Source organism: Platalea leucorodia (assembly GCF_965183815.1).
Source record: "Platalea leucorodia genome assembly, chromosome: 11".
NCBI lineage: Eukaryota > Metazoa > Chordata > Aves > Pelecaniformes > Threskiornithidae > Platalea > Platalea leucorodia.
In genome coordinates, this window is record NC_138833.1 from 8,423,048 (window position 1) to 8,439,210 (window position 16,163).

Genomic DNA, 16,163 nt, shown 5'->3' on the forward strand with positions numbered 1-16,163 from the left:
TCCATGCTAGTTAAAGGAAAGACTATTGAACTCTTCTGCAGAGAGCATGCCGGCGTTGTCTGGTGCCATGTCCTCCGTGGTGATAGGGCCACGGGGGAAATCTCGTTCGCCGTCAGTGCCCCCGCTCGTGCCACAGTGCTGTGGTGGCAGGCTGGGGAGGATGGGCTTCAGGAACTTGAACTCGCTGTTGCCCGAGCCTGTCGTGAGGTTGATCTCGTAGCAATAGGCGTGGGACAGGGTCCCCGCAGCAGCTGAATCAGCCAGGCCGCTCTGCAAGTTGCCAGCGCCGTAAACCACATGCCCACCCTTCAGCTCCTTTCTCTTGCACATCTTGCGAGCGACGAAGGCTGCCGTGGACGTGAGGAAGAGGAGCGAGACACAGACCAATGAAATGATTAAATAGGTTGTCAGGGAGCCGCTGTCATCCTCCGTGGCCAGGCTGCTGTGCGGTAGGCGCATGTCTGAGAAGTCACTGAGCAGCAGTGCGCTCAGCGCCACGGTGGCCGACAGCGGTGGCTGCCCGTTGTCTCGCACCAGGACAACGAGCTTCTGCTTCACGGTGTCTCTCTCTGTCACGGGCCTCCTCAGCCGCACCTCCCCACTCTGCGCACCCACCACAAACAGCCCGGGGTCGGTGGCCCTCAGCAGGTGGTACGAGAGCCACGAGTTCTGCCCCGAGTCGGCATCCACGGCCACCACTTTGGTGATGAGGTACCCTGCCTCAGCCGACATGGGCACCAGCTCGCTGGATGGTGGGCTGCTGTCGTGCGACGGGTACAGCACCAGCGGCGCATTGTCATTCTCATCCACCACGACAAGGCGGACGGTGACGTTGGCACTAAGGCGAGGAGAGCCCGCATCGGAGGCGCTCACCAAGACTTCCATCTGCCTCACCTGCTCATAGTCCAGAGGCCGCAGCACAAACACCTGCCCGTTCTCAGAGTTCACAGAGATGCAGGAGCAGGGAGGCTGCTCTGCGGGGTGGGCTGGTGCCAGGGAATAGGTCACCTTGGCATTGGGCCCCACGTCGGCATCCGCGGCACTGACGGCTCCGACGAGCACCGTGGGGGCATTGTTCTCACGCACATGCATGGTGTACGACGTCTGGTTGAAGACAGGTGCATTGTCATTGACATCGGAGATGTCCACCGTGAAGGTCTGGGTGGTCGTGAGAGGAGGTGACCCCGCGTCTGCTGCTGTGACAGTGAGGATGTACCGTGCCGTCTCCTCCCTGTCCAGAGTGCTCACGGTCACCAGCTCGTAGTAATTCTTATAGGCCGGCCGCAGGGAGAACGACAGCTGGTCTTCAAGGGCACAGGTGATCTTCCCGTTGGCACCGGCATCTCGGTCCCTGACAGTAAAGAGGGCGACCACCGTCCCGGGTAACGCGTTCTCGGGGAGGGGGCTGCTGAAGGAATTGACCACCAGCTCTGGTGCATTGTCATTCACATCCACCACCTCCACCAACACCTTGCAGATTGACGAGAGGCCCCCGCCATCTGTGGCCCGCACGCTGAGCTCGTGATTCTGTGCTGCCTCAAAGTCCAGAGGCTTTGTGACTTTAATTTCACCGCTGGTGGGGTCAAGTGCGAATGCCGAGTGGCTCTGGCCCACTGCTTGGCTGAACTGATAGGTGATGTCCCCGTTGATGCCCATGTCCCGATCGGTTGCCACCACGCTGAGGACCACAGAGCCCTCCGGTGCATTTTCCAAGACCTGACCAACGTAGACTTTCTGGCTGAAGACAGGAGTGTTGTCATTTACATCTAGAACGACAATGTGGATTTGGGTGGTCCCACTCCTCGGCGGAGAGCCTCCGTCCACAGCGATGAGGCTGAAACCCACCTCCGCCTGCTCCTCTCTGTCTAGAGGCTTTTCCAAGACCAGTTCCACATATTTGTCGTCCTCACTCTGACTGCCAAAGGAGACACTAAAGTACTCGTTGTCGGGAGAGATGCTGTAAGCCTGGATGCTGTTGCTGCCAACATCCAGGTCCCGAGCCCCCTCCAGCGGGAAACGCGAGCCCGGGTCGCTCCTTTCCGGGATCTTAAAAGTGACTCGTTCCTCCGGGAAAACGGGCGAATGGTCGTTGACGTCCTGCACCGCCACCTCGACCCGAAAGAACTGCAGGGGGTTCGCCAGCAGGAGCTCGAAGGGGAGCGTGCAGGTAGCGGACTGCCCGCACAGCTCCTCCCGGTCCAGCCTGTCCGCCACTACGAGGCGGCCGGTGCCGCGGTCTAAGCGAAAGTGCTGCCGGCCGTCGTCCGAGGCCAGGCGGGCGCGGCGAGCCGCGAGCTGCGCCGGGGCCAGCCCCGCGTCCTCCGCCACGTTGGCTACCACGGAGCCGCTCTCCGCCTCCTCGGCTACGGAGTAGCGGAGGGGCTCGGAGCGAGCGTGCGGCAGGGAGAGGAAAGCAGAGAGACAGAGCACTTGCCTTGCGATCGCCATGTCGCGGCGGCGGACAGCCTCCGCCTCGCCGATCGCCCGCGCGGTCCTCCGCCGAAAGCGGCGCCCGGCGGCGGCGCGGCGGCGCGGCGGGGCGGCGGGCGGGCGCCCTCCCTCTCGCTGAGTGCGGCCGGCGGCCCGGAGCGCGGCCGCCGTGGCCCGGCAGCGGATTGCACGGGGCACCGCTCGCCGCCGCTCGCCGCCGCTCGCCGCCGCTGCCCGGCTCGTCTGGGCCGGGCTGCGCTCGGCCGGGCTGGGCTCGGCCGCCTCCCCGCCCGCAGCCGCTCGGCGCCGCCTTGGCCGGGAGCACCACCCTGCGGCCCGCGGCGGCACTGCGCCCGCCGCCGCCCGCTGCCCGCGCTGCCGGCTCGCCCCGGCGCACGGACCCGCGCGCACACCGCGCCGGGGCGGGAAGCGCCGGGAAGGAGCGCCGAGAGCCCTGCGGGGCCGCCGCTCGAGTCCGAGCGCACGGGCGGCGCCGGCAGCTGCCCCGCGTCCTGCCCCGCTCCCCGCTGCCCGGAGCCCGCGGGCAGGCGGGCGCGCTTGGCTGCCGGGACGCCAGTCCGCGCCCTTGGAGAAACACGGCGGCGAGACGAGCACAACCCGTTTCCCACGGCGCCGTGGGGCGGAGGCTCAGCCCGGCGGCACCGAGCCGCGCTCCCCGGTCGAGCAGCCGGGCGAGAGCCTCCGCAGGTAGCAGCCCAGCACGGCACTACGGCTCCTCGGGAATCTCAGGCTGACGACGGGGAACGCAGGCGGCTCCCGGCGAGGCTCAGGCGTGGACGCGCCTGCCGGCCGGCCACTCCGCCGGCTCAACGGCGGGAGGGGCCGTGCGGCCCGCGTTGCCTTCCCTCTCGCCAGCGGGCTGCCAGCTGCACAGCGCTTCTTCGTCCTCGCCCGCCTCAGCGCAGCTGGAGCTCTTGGGTCAGTTGCAAAGGTCACTGCCCCCACCTCACGCCTTTGCAGAGGCCAACAGCGATACTCGCAGACGCACACAGCACCTGCAGCGCTCCGGCGCCGGGAAGCGGCCCTCCGCCTTGCCGGCTTCCCACTCCTGCTCAGCCAACAGCGCCTGCTGCAGCCCCGCGCTTGCCAGCATCCCTCAGAACGGTGCTGACGGATTCGCGGGACATGCATGCGTTCAGGAGAGGCTCTCTGACAAGTCCTGCCCACCGCATTGCTTCCTAAACGGCACCTCCGACGAGCCCCTCGGGAAAGCTCCGCAGCGTGTTCCGGCCCTCTGATACGGGAAACAGCCTCCCCCTCTCACAGGGGAAAAACCACAATAAACCATCTAGTTATCACCCGCATCAGACACCCAGACCCTCGACTTGCAGCAACCTGAGAAGCAGCAGCTTTACACCCGGAGATGCTGGCTCCTTGAGATCTCAGTAAGAGAGACACGCCGACTCTCTAAGATGTCCTTCACAACTCCCTCTGTTACAGCTCACACTACAGGAAGAGGCTGGCATAGAGAATCCTTCGTCCCTTTAGATGCGGAGAACCCTGAGCAGAGTAGCTTCACACAGAACTCCAGCCACACACAGCGTGCCACGCAGACCCCCATCATAGAATTGAAAGAGTGTCCTCACTGTTTTAGGACTTCCCTGCAAGACAGCAATTCTATTCATCATTTCTACTGTCACAGTAAAAGACGTTCGCATGCGGACTTCTTGCTTGCAGGCAGCTGTCTCATCACCCCTGAGTGAGAGCTGAGTTTGTCCTGCTGACCAGGGATTTATGCAGCACAGCACAGCAGAGCACGGCACAGGCGCGTGCCTTCCCAGATTAACGGGACTGTGGATCACTCAGTCCTCGAGCTACAGCGGTCTTCCAGTCAGCATTACTATACCAGCTTGTCCTCTGGACTTACCTTTTTATCGGGGCCTTTGCGGAAGGGACAACTGTAGTCCTCTGCATTTCCCAAGAGCGAATCCTCTCCCTGGTAGTGGTTTTCACCCACCAATTGCCCACCTCCTGGGGCTCCCCCAAATACTTCCCCAAAGGAACGTGTATCCTGTCTTTGTGCCGTCCATCCCCCAAAGCCTTTAGAATCAAAACACTTTGTGCTTGAACGCCTTACAGTTGCCATCTGCAGCTGGAGCTCTTGGGAGAGTTGGACAGGTCACTGCCCCCACCTCACGCCTTTGCAGAGGCCTTTGCACACCCAGGGCCCCTGCTAGGGTAGCCGCCAGTTTCCCCTGACCTCGATCGAACCGGGCCCTGCTGCAGCCAGAAGATCAGGGCTCACAAGACCCATACAGGCCTGCCAGCAAATCCGTGATCCCCACAGTTTTACTGAATGCTCTGTCGGCTGCGTCTCCAAAGCGAGGAAATGGACCCCTTCAACTTCACCTCAGCCAAGGGACAAAATGAGAAAAAAAAGCCTCCCGGCCTTTTGAAAACTTGGACAGAGCTTCCCCAGAAAGAACATCTCCACAAAGACTCTCTCCACACAAGGCATTCAGCTGCTCTCTTTATTTCACTTTTACACACAAGGGTATCCCGGTTTACAACGGTACAGTTTCTAACTGCAGCACAACACAGCGTGAAGCTTTCCAGCTATTCCCTGCCACACTGCCTGCAGTCAAGCAATCCGTTATTACACATGGGGTGACAGTCCTTCTCAAGAGGAATAGGTAAGACAATGCTCAAAGGCAGTCTGCAGGGTAGAAGGAGAAAGGGCAAAAAGGAGGATGCAAATGCTCTAACACAAACCCAGAAAATCATATCGGGACACCTTTCCACTCCCATCAAGAAGCCTCTGAATTCCGGAACAACAAGCATGAGACCAAAGTCAAGGGCCCTTTTCCAAGTTCATCTCGATTCGACCTTCAGACACAGTCCTTTGAAGCACCTCGTGGCGTTTTCATACAGTGCACCCAACGACAATGAACATGTTCTCACAGCTCTGCACGGTTACAGCCTATCCCAACACCGTTAGTGCTGCCATATTTCCAAGGCAATCCCAAGGAGACAGCCCACGCAACCCTCCCCTTATGGGCCAAAGGAAGATCTTGTTGTGCGTTTTGCTGCTCTCCCTCAGAGAACATGAGACTTCTGTATTCAAAGGGTCAACACAGCCTTCTTGCCTGCTGAGCTGCAATTGCGTGCATCGCAACGGCTGGATGTGAGCTACTCCCTGCTTCAGCGGGCAGCCTTTGTGCAGCATAGGCAGACACACAACGGCTGTCCGGACAGACATAATGACCAGGGGGCAAAACACACAGAGCCCACACAGCTCAGACAGACGCATCCCAAACCCACAGAAGAAAGAGCCCCACGCTTGCAACACATTGTAACACGGTACTCACAACTTCCTTGCTTTTCTGACAAGGAACAAGAGCTACGTGCATTTCACTGAGCATGTGATTTGTCTGCCTGACCTTGCCATCGCAACACAGCACAGAATAAAAAAAAAAAAAAAGTGAGGCAAGAACTTAGCCGGGGGCTCCTGGGACTAACCCCACTCTCAAAGCATTTCAGAAATGGCTGCAGCAGAGCTGAAAGATATTATTGCCTGAGAGAGGGAGCCTTTAGGTTTTTTCTTTCTTTCTTTCTTTCTTTCTTTCTTTCTTTCTTTGTTTGTTTGGAGGGGGAGACAACCTTTCTTCTGACTTAGAATTGGAGGGAAATCAGTGACACCAATTGCAAATGCAGATTTAGTCTGGAGGAACCATTGCCCCGTGTTGTAGCCCAGCTCCCTTCCGATCAGGAGGCATGAAGCCTCTGGCTGGGCTGACTCCATGCTAGTTAAAGGAAAGACTATTGAACTCTTCTGCAGAGAGCATGCCGGCGTTGTCTGGTGCCATGTCCTCCGTGGTGATAGGGCCACGGGGGAAATCTCGTTCGCCGTCAGTGCCCCCGCTCGTGCCACAGTGCTGTGGTGGCAGGCTGGGGAGGATGGGCTTCAGGAACTTGAACTCGCTGTTGCCCGAGCCTGTCGTGAGGTTGATCTCGTAGCAATAGGCGTGGGACAGGGTCCCCGCAGCAGCTGAATCAGCCAGGCCGCTCTGCAAGTTGCCAGCGCCGTAAACCACATGCCCACCCTTCAGCTCCTTTCTCTTGCACATCTTGCGAGCGACGAAGGCTGCCGTGGACGTGAGGAAGAGGAGCGAGACACAGACCAATGAAATGATTAAATAGGTTGTCAGGGAGCCGCTGTCATCCTCCGTGGCCAGGCTGCTGTGCGGTAGGCGCATGTCTGAGAAGTCACTGAGCAGCAGTGCGCTCAGCGCCACGGTGGCCGACAGCGGTGGCTGCCCGTTGTCTCGCACCAGGACAACGAGCTTCTGCTTCACGGTGTCTCTCTCTGTCACGGGCCTCCTCAGCCGCACCTCCCCACTCTGCGCACCCACCACAAACAGCCCGGGGTCGGTGGCCCTCAGCAGGTGGTACGAGAGCCACGAGTTCTGCCGCGAGTCGGCATCCACGGCCACCACTTTGGTGATGAGGTACCCTGCCTCAGCCGACATGGGCACCAGCTCGCTGGATGGTGGGCTGCTGTCGTGCGACGGGTACAGCACCAGCGGCGCATTGTCATTCTCATCCACCACGACAAGGCGGACGGTGACGTTGGCACTAAGGCGAGGAGAGCCCGCATCGGAGGCGCTCACCAAGACTTCCATCTGCCTCACCTGCTCATAGTCCAGAGGCCGCAGCACAAACACCTGCCCGTTCTCAGAGTTCACAGAGATGCAGGAGCAGGGAGGCTGCTCTGCGGGGTGGGCTGGTGCCAGGGAATAGGTCACCTTGGCATTGGGCCCCACGTCGGCATCCGCGGCACTGACGGCTCCGACGAGCACCGTGGGGGCATTGTTCTCACGCACATGCATGGTGTACGACGTCTGGTTGAAGACAGGTGCATTGTCATTGACATCGGAGATGTCCACCGTGAAGGTCTGGGTGGTCGTGAGAGGAGGTGACCCCGCGTCTGCTGCTGTGACAGTGAGGATGTACCGTGCCGTCTCCTCCCTGTCCAGAGTGCTCACGGTCACCAGCTCGTAGTAATTCTTATAGGCCGGCCGCAGGGAGAACGACAGCTGGTCTTCAAGGGCACAGGTGATCTTCCCGTTGGCACCGGCATCTCGGTCCCTGACAGTAAAGAGGGCGACCACCGTCCCGGGTAACGCGTTCTCGGGGAGGGGGCTGCTGAAGGAATTGACCACCAGCTCTGGTGCATTGTCATTCACATCCACCACCTCCACCAACACCTTGCAGATTGACGAGAGGCCCCCGCCATCTGTGGCCCGCACGCTGAGCTCGTGATTCTGTGCTGCCTCAAAGTCCAGAGGCTTTGTGACTTTAATTTCACCGCTGGTGGGGTCAAGTGCGAATGCCGAGTGGCTCTGGCCCACTGCTTGGCTGAACTGATAGGTGATGTCCCCGTTGATGCCCATGTCCCGATCGGTTGCCACCACGCTGAGGACCACAGAGCCCTCCGGTGCATTTTCCAAGACCTGACCAACGTAGACTTTCTGGCTGAAGACAGGAGTGTTGTCATTTACATCTAGAACGACAATGTGGATTTGGGTGGTCCCACTCCTCGGCGGAGAGCCTCCGTCCACAGCGATGAGACTGAAACCCACCTCCGCCTGCTCCTCTCTGTCTAGAGGCTTTTCCAAGACCAGTTCCACATATTTGTCGTCCTCACTCTGACTGCCAAAGGAGACACTAAAGTACTCGTTGTCGGGAGAGATGCTGTAAGCCTGGATGCTGTTGCTGCCAACATCCAGGTCCCGAGCCCCCTCCAGCGGGAAACGCGAGCCCGGGTCGCTCCTTTCCGGGATCTTAAAAGTGACTCGTTCCTCCGGGAAAACGGGCGAATGGTCGTTGACGTCCTGCACCGCCACCTCGACCCGAAAGAACTGCAGGGGGTTCGCCAGCAGGAGCTCGAAGGGGAGCGTGCAGGTAGCGGACTGCCCGCACAGCTCCTCCCGGTCCAGCCTGTCCGCCACTACGAGGCGGCCGGTGCCGAGGTCTAAGCGAAAGTGCTGCCGGCCGTCGTCCGAGGCCAGGCGGGCGCGGCGAGCCGCGAGCTGCGCCGGGGCCAGCCCCGCGTCCTCCGCCACGTTGGCTACCACGGAGCCGCTCTCCGCCTCCTCGGCTACGGAGTAGCGGAGGGACTCGGAGCGAGCGTGCGGCAGGGAGAGGAAAGCAGAGACACAGAGCACTTGCCTTGCGATCGCCATGTCGCGGCGGCGGACAGCCTCCGCCTCGCCGATCGCCCGCGCGGTCCTCCGCCGAAAGCGGCGCCCGGCGGCGGCGCGGCGGCGCGGCGGGGCGGCGGGCGGGCGCCCTCCCTCTCGCCGAGTGCGGCCGGCGGCCCGGAGCGCGGCCGCCGTGGCCCGGCAGCGGATTGCACGGAGCACCGCTCGCCGCCGCTCGCCGCCGCTCGCCGCCGCTGCCCGGCTCGTCTGGGCCGGGCTGCGCTCGGCCGGGCTGGGCTCGGCCGCCTCCCCGCCCGCAGCCGCTCGGCGCCGCCTTGGCCGGGAGCACCACCCTGCGGCCCGCGGCGGCACTGCGCCCGCCGCCGCCCGCTGCCCGCGCTGCCGGCTCGCCCCGGCGCACGGACCCGCGCGCACACCGCGCCGGGGCGGGAAGCGCCGGGAAGGAGCGCCGAGAGCCCTGCGGGGCCGCCGCTCGAGTCCGAGCGCACGGGCGGCGCCGGCAGCTGCCCCGCGTCCTGCCCCGCTCCCCGCTGCCCGGAGCCCGCGGGCAGGCGGGCGCGCTTGGCTGCCGGGACGCCAGTCCGCGCCCTTGGAGAAACACGGCGGCGAGACGAGCACAACCCGTTTCCCACGGCGCCGTGGGGCGGAGGCTCAGCCCGGCGGCACCGAGCCGCGCTCCCCGGTCGAGCAGCCGGGCGAGAGCCTCCGCAGGTAGCAGCCCAGCACGGCACTACGGCTCCTCGGGAATCTCAGGCTGACGACGGGGAACGCAGGCGGCTCCCGGCGAGGCTCAGGCGTGGACGCGCCTGCCGGCCGGCCACTCCGCCGGCTCAACGGCGGGAGGGGCCGTGCGGCCCGCGTTGCCTTCCCTCTCGCCAGCGGGCTGCCAGCTGCACAGCGCTTCTTCGTCCTCGCCCGCCTCAGCGCAGCTGGAGCTCTTGGGTCAGTTGCAAAGGTCACTGCCCCCACCTCACGCCTTTGCAGAGGCCAACAGCGATACTCGCAGCCGCACACAGCACCTGCAGCGCTCCGGCGCCGGGAAGCGGCCCTCCGCCTTGCCGGCTTCCCACTCCTGCTCAGCCAACAGCGCCTGCTGCAGCCCCGCGCTTGCCAGCATCCCTCAGAACGGTGCTGACGGATTCGCGGGACATGCATGCGTTCAGGAGAGGCTCTCTGACAAGTCCTGCCCACCGCATTGCTTCCTAAACGGCACCTCCGACGAGCCCCTCGGGAAAGCTCCGCAGCGTGTTCCGGCCCTCTGATACGGGAAACAGCCTCCCCCTCTCACAGGGGAAAAACCACAATAAACCATCTAGTTATCACCCGCATCAGACACCCAGACCCTCGACTTGCAGCAACCTGAGAAGCAGCAGCTTTACACCCGGAGATGCTGGCTCCTTGAGATCTCAGTAAGAGAGACACGCCGACTCTCTAAGATGTCCTTCACAACTCCCTCTGTTACAGCTCACACTACAGGAAGAGGCTGGCATAGAGAATCCTTCGTCCCTTTAGATGCGGAGAACCCTGAGCAGAGTAGCTTCACACAGAACTCCAGCCACACACAGCGTGCCACGCAGACCCCCATCATAGAATTGAAAGAGTGTCCTCACTGTTTTAGGACTTCCCTGCAAGACAGCAATTCTATTCATCATTTCTACTGTCACAGTAAAAGACGTTCGCATGCGGACTTCTTGCTTGCAGGCAGCTGTCTCATCACCCCTGAGTGAGAGCTGAGTTTGTCCTGCTGACCAGGGATTTATGCAGCACAGCACAGCAGAGCACGGCACAGGCGCGTGCCTTCCCAGATTAACGGGACTGTGGATCACTCAGTCCTCGAGCTACAGCGGTCTTCCAGTCAGCATTACTATACCAGCTTGTCCTCTGGACTTACCTTTTTATCGGGGCCTTTGCGGAAGGGACAACTGTAGTCCTCTGCATTTCCCAAGAGCGAATCCTCTCCCTGGTAGTGGTTTTCACCCACCAATTGCCCACCTCCTGGGGCTCCCCCAAATACTTCCCCAAAGGAACGTGTATCCTGTCTTTGTGCCGTCCATCCCCCAAAGCCTTTAGAATCAAAACACTTTGTGCTTGAACGCCTTACAGTTGCCATCTGCAGCTGGAGCTCTTGGGAGAGTTGGACAGGTCACTGCCCCCACCTCACGCCTTTGCAGAGGCCTTTGCACACCCAGGGCCCCTGCTAGGGTAGCCGCCAGTTTCCCCTGACCTCGATCGAACCGGGCCCTGCTGCAGCCAGAAGATCAGGGCTCACAAGACCCATACAGGCCTGCCAGCAAATCCGTGATCCCCACAGTTTTACTGAATGCTCTGTCGGCTGCGTCTCCAAAGCGAGGAAATGGACCCCTTCAACTTCACCTCAGCCAAGGGACAAAATGAGAAAAAAAAGCCTCCCGGCCTTTTGAAAACTTGGACAGAGCTTCCCCAGAAAGAACATCTCCACAAAGACTCTCTCCACACAAGGCATTCAGCTGCTCTCTTTATTTCACTTTTACACACAAGGGTATCCCGGTTTACAACGGTACAGTTTCTAACTGCAGCACAACACAGCGTGAAGCTTTCCAGCTATTCCCTGCCACACTGCCTGCAGTCAAGCAATCCGTTATTACACATGGGGTGACAGTCCTTCTCAAGAGGAATAGGTAAGACAATGCTCAAAGGCAGTCTGCAGGGTAGAAGGAGAAAGGGCAAAAAGGAGGATGCAAATGCTCTAACACAAACCCAGAAAATCATATCGGGACACCTTTCCACTCCCATCAAGAAGCCTCTGAATTCCGGAACAACAAGCATGAGACCAAAGTCAAGGGCCCTTTTCCAAGTTCATCTCGATTCGACCTTCAGACACAGTCCTTTGAAGCACCTCGTGGCGTTTTCATACAGTGCACCCAACGACAATGAACATGTTCTCACAGCTCTGCACGGTTACAGCCTATCCCAACACCGTTAGTGCTGCCATATTTCCAAGGCAATCCCAAGGAGACAGCCCACGCAACCCTCCCCTTATGGGCCAAAGGAAGATCTTGTTGTGCGTTTTGCTGCTCTCCCTCAGAGAACATGAGACTTCTGTATTCAAAGGGTCAACACAGCCTTCTTGCCTGCTGAGCTGCAATTGCGTGCATCGCAACGGCTGGATGTGAGCTACTCCCTGCTTCAGCGGGCAGCCTTTGTGCAGCATAGGCAGACACACAATGGCTGTCCGGACAGACATAATGACCAGGGGGCAAAACACACAGAGCCCACACAGCTCAGACAGACGCATCCCAAACCCACAGAAGAAAGAGCCCCACGCTTGCAACACATTGTAACACGGTACTCACAACTTCCTTGCTTTTCTGACAAGGAACAAGAGCTACGTGCATTTCACTGAGCATGTGATTTGTCTGCCTGACCTTGCCATCGCAACACAGCACAGAATAAAAAAAAAAAAAAAGTGAGGCAAGAACTTAGCCGGGGGCTCCTGGGACTAACCCCACTCTCAAAGCATTTCAGAAATGGCTGCAGCAGAGCTGAAAGATATTATTGCCTGAGAGAGGGAGCCTTTAGGTTTTTTCTTTCTTTCTTTCTTTCTTTCTTTCTTTCTTTCTTTCTTTCTTTGTTTGTTTGTTTGGAGGGGGAGACAACCTTTCTTCTGACTTAGAATTGGAGGGAAATCAGTGACACCAATTGCAAATGCAGATTTAGTCTGGAGGAACCATTGCCCCGTGTTGTAGCCCAGCTCCCTTCCGATCAGGAGGCATGAAGCCTCTGGCTGGGCTGACTCCATGCTAGTTAAAGGAAAGACTATTGAACTCTTCTGCAGAGAGCATGCCGGCGTTGTCTGGTGCCATGTCCTCCGTGGTGATAGGGCCACGGGGGAAATCTCGTTCGCCGTCAGTGCCCCCGCTCGTGCCACAGTGCTGTGGTGGCAGGCTGGGGAGGATGGGCTTCAGGAACTTGAACTCGCTGTTGCCCGAGCCTGTCGTGAGGTTGATCTCGTAGCAATAGGCGTGGGACAGGGTCCCCGCAGCAGCTGAATCAGCCAGGCCGCTCTGCAAGTTGCCAGCGCCGTAAACCACATGCCCACCCTTCAGCTCCTTTCTCTTGCACATCTTGCGAGCGACGAAGGCTGCCGTGGACGTGAGGAAGAGGAGCGAGACACAGACCAATGAAATGATTAAATAGGTTGTCAGGGAGCCGCTGTCATCCTCCGTGGCCAGGCTGCTGTGCGGTAGGCGCATGTCTGAGAAGTCACTGAGCAGCAGTGCGCTCAGCGCCACGGTGGCCGACAGCGGTGGCTGCCCGTTGTCTCGCACCAGGACAACGAGCTTCTGCTTCACGGTGTCTCTCTCTGTCACGGGCCTCCTCAGCCGCACCTCCCCACTCTGCGCACCCACCACAAACAGCCCGGGGTCGGTGGCCCTCAGCAGGTGGTACGAGAGCCACGAGTTCTGCCCCGAGTCGGCATCCACGGCCACCACTTTGGTGATGAGGTACCCTGCCTCAGCCGACATGGGCACCAGCTCGCTGGATGGTGGGCTGCTGTCGTGCGACGGGTACAGCACCAGCGGCGCATTGTCATTCTCATCCACCACGACAAGGCGGACGGTGACGTTGGCACTAAGGCGAGGAGAGCCCGCATCGGAGGCGCTCACCAAGACTTCCATCTGCCTCACCTGCTCATAGTCCAGAGGCCGCAGCACAAACACCTGCCCGTTCTCAGAGTTCACAGAGATGCAGGAGCAGGGAGGCTGCTCTGCGGGGTGGGCTGGTGCCAGGGAATAGGTCACCTTGGCATTGGGCCCCACGTCGGCATCCGCGGCACTGACGGCTCCGACGAGCACCGTGGGGGCATTGTTCTCACGCACATGCATGGTGTACGACGTCTGGTTGAAGACAGGTGCATTGTCGTTGACATCGGAGATGTCCACCGTGAAGGTCTGGGTGGTCGTGAGAGGAGGTGACCCCGCGTCTGCTGCTGTGACAGTGAGGATGTACCGTGCCGTCTCCTCCCTGTCCAGAGTGCTCACGGTCACCAGCTCGTAGTAATTCTTATAGGCCGGCCGCAGGGAGAACGACAGCTGGTCTTCAAGGGCACAGGTGATCTTCCCGTTGGCACCGGCATCTCGGTCCCTGACAGTAAAGAGGGCGACCACCGTCCCGGGTAACGCGTTCTCGGGGAGGGGGCTGCTGAAGGAATTGACCACCAGCTCTGGTGCATTGTCATTCACATCCACCACCTCCACCAACACCTTGCAGATTGACGAGAGGCCCCCGCCATCTGTGGCCCGCACGCTGAGCTCGTGATTCTGTGCTGCCTCAAAGTCCAGAGGCTTTGTGACTTTAATTTCACCGCTGGTGGGGTCAAGTGCGAATGCCGAGTGGCTCTGGCCCACTGCTTGGCTGAACTGATAGGTGATGTCCCCGTTGATTCCCACGTCCCGATCGGTTGCCACCACGCTGAGGACCACAGAGCCCTCCGGTGCATTTTCCAAGACCTGACCAACGTACAGCTCCTCTGTGAAGACAGGAGCATTGTCATTTGCATCTAGAATGACAATGTGGATTTGGGTGGTCCCACTCCTCGGCGGAGAGTCTCCATCCACAGCGATGAGACTGAAACCCACCTCCGCCTGCTCCTCTCTGTCTAGCGGCTTTTCCAAGACCAGTTCCACATACTTGTCTCCCTTACTCCGACTCCCAAAGGAGACACTAAAGTACTCGTTATCGGGAGAGATGCTGTAAGCCTGGATGCTGTTGCTGCCAACATCCAGGTCCCGAGCCCCCTCCAGCGGGAAACGCGAGCCCGGGTTGCTCGTTTCCGGGATCTTAAAAGTGACTCGTTCCTCCGGGAAAACGGGCGAATGGTCGTTGACGTCCTGCACCGCCACCTCGACCCGAAAGAACTGCAGGGGGTTCGCCAGCAGGAGCTCGAAGGGGAGCGTGCAGGTAGCGGACTGCCCGCACAGCTCCTCCCGGTCCAGCCTGTCCGCCACTACGAGGCGGCCGGTGCCGCGGTCTAAGCGAAAGTGCTGCCGGCCGTCGTCCGAGGCCAGGCGGGCGCGGCGAGCCGCGAGCTGCGCCGGGGCCAGCCCCGCGTCCTCCGCCACGTTGGCTACCACGGAGCCGCTCTCCGCCTCCTCGGCTACGGAGTAGCGGAGGGGCTCGGAGCGAGCGTGCGGCAGGGAGAGGAAAGCAGAGAGACAGAGCACTTGCCTTGCGATCGCCATGTCGCGGCGGCGGACAGCCTCCGCCTCGCCGATCGCCCGCGCGGTCCTCCGCCGAAAGCGGCGCCCGGCGGCGGCGCGGCGGCGCGGCGGGGCGGCGGGCGGGCGCCCTCCCTCTCGCCGAGTGCGGCCGGCGGCCCGGAGCGCGGCCGCCGTGGCCCGGCAGCGGATTGCACGGGGCACCGCTCGCCGCCGCTCGCCGCCGCTCGCCGCCGCTGCCCGGCTCGTCTGGGCCGGGCTGCGCTCGGCCGGGCTGGGCTCGGCCGCCTCCCCGCCCGCAGCCGCTCGGCGCCGCCTTGGCCGGGAGCACCACCCTGCGGCCCGCGGCGGCACTGCGCCCGCCGCCGCCCGCTGCCCGCGCTGCCGGCTCGCCCCGGCGCACGGACCCGCGCGCACACCGCGCCGGGGCGGGAAGCGCCGGGAAGGAGCGCCGAGAGCCCTGCGGGGCCGCCGCTCGAGTCCGAGCGCACGGGCGGCGCCGGCAGCTGCCCCGCGTCCTGCCCCGCTCCCCGCTGCCCGGAGCCCGCGGGCAGGCGGGCGCGCTTGGCTGCCGGGACGCCAGTCCGCGCCCTTGGAGAAACACGGCGGCGAGACGAGCACAACCCGTTTCCCACGGCGCCGTGGGGCGGAGGCTCAGCCCGGCGGCACCGAGCCGCGCTCCCCGGTCGAGCAGCCGGGCGAGAGCCTCCGCAGGTAGCAGCCCAGCACGGCACTACGGCTCCTCGGGAATCTCAGGCTGACGACGGGGAACGCAGGCGGCTCCCGGCGAGGCTCAGGCGTGGACGCGCCTGCCGGCCGGCCACTCCGCCGGCTCAACGGCGGGAGGGGCCGTGCGGCCCGCGTTGCCTTCCCTCTCGCCAGCGGGCTGCCAGCTGCACAGCGCTTCTTCGTCCTCGCCCGCCTCAGCGCAGCTGGAGCTCTTGGGTCAGTTGCAAAGGTCACTGCCCCCACCTCACGCCTTTGCAGAGGCCAACAGCGATACTCGCAGCCGCACACAGCACCTGCAGCGCTCCGGCGCCGGGAAGCGGCCCTCCGCCTTGCCGGCTTCCCACTCCTGCTCAGCCAACAGCGCCTGCTGCAGCCCCGCGCTTGCCAGCATCCCTCAGAACGGTGCTGACGGATTCGCGGGACATGCATGCGTTCAGGAGAGGCTCTCTGACAAGTCCTGCCCACCGCATTGCTTCCTAAACGGCACCTCCGACGAGCCCCTCGGGAAAGCTCCGCAGCGTGTTCCGGCCCTCTGATACGGGAAACAGCCTCCCCCTCTCACAGGGGAAAAACCACAATAAACCATCTAGTTATCACCCGCATCAGACACCCAGACCCTCGA

At 61.6% G+C, this 16,163-nt stretch overlaps 3 protein-coding genes across 3 annotated transcripts; all 3 read right to left on the reverse strand.

Annotated features, from left to right (window-relative positions):
• On the reverse strand, positions 1–2,463 carry LOC309596067 (protocadherin beta-15-like). Its single transcript, XM_082323813.1, has one exon. The coding sequence runs from the start codon at positions 2,446–2,448 to the stop codon at positions 7–9; it is 2,442 nt and encodes an 813-aa protein (XP_082179939.1). The 5' UTR covers positions 2,449–2,463; the 3' UTR covers positions 1–6.
• A 3,725-nt stretch (positions 2,464–6,188) lies between these two features.
• Positions 6,189–8,651, reverse strand: LOC309596070 (protocadherin beta-15-like). The gene has a single exon (XM_082323816.1). The coding sequence runs from the start codon at positions 8,634–8,636 to the stop codon at positions 6,195–6,197; it is 2,442 nt and encodes an 813-aa protein (XP_082179942.1). The 5' UTR covers positions 8,637–8,651; the 3' UTR covers positions 6,189–6,194.
• A 3,695-nt stretch (positions 8,652–12,346) lies between these two features.
• Positions 12,347–14,851, reverse strand: LOC309596065 (protocadherin beta-15-like). Its single transcript, XM_082323811.1, has one exon. The coding sequence runs from the start codon at positions 14,834–14,836 to the stop codon at positions 12,395–12,397; it is 2,442 nt and encodes an 813-aa protein (XP_082179937.1). The 5' UTR covers positions 14,837–14,851; the 3' UTR covers positions 12,347–12,394.
• Between the last annotated feature and the right edge of the window lie 1,312 nt (positions 14,852–16,163).

Bases quoted from the DNA above. Each gene is read 5' to 3' on its own strand.
- LOC309596067 (XM_082323813.1), bottom strand. From the start codon at position 2,448: ATGGCGATCGCAAGGCAAGTGCTCTGTCTCTCTGCTTTCCTCTCCCTG.
- LOC309596070 (XM_082323816.1), bottom strand. From the start codon at position 8,636: ATGGCGATCGCAAGGCAAGTGCTCTGTGTCTCTGCTTTCCTCTCCCTG.
- LOC309596065 (XM_082323811.1), bottom strand. From the start codon at position 14,836: ATGGCGATCGCAAGGCAAGTGCTCTGTCTCTCTGCTTTCCTCTCCCTG.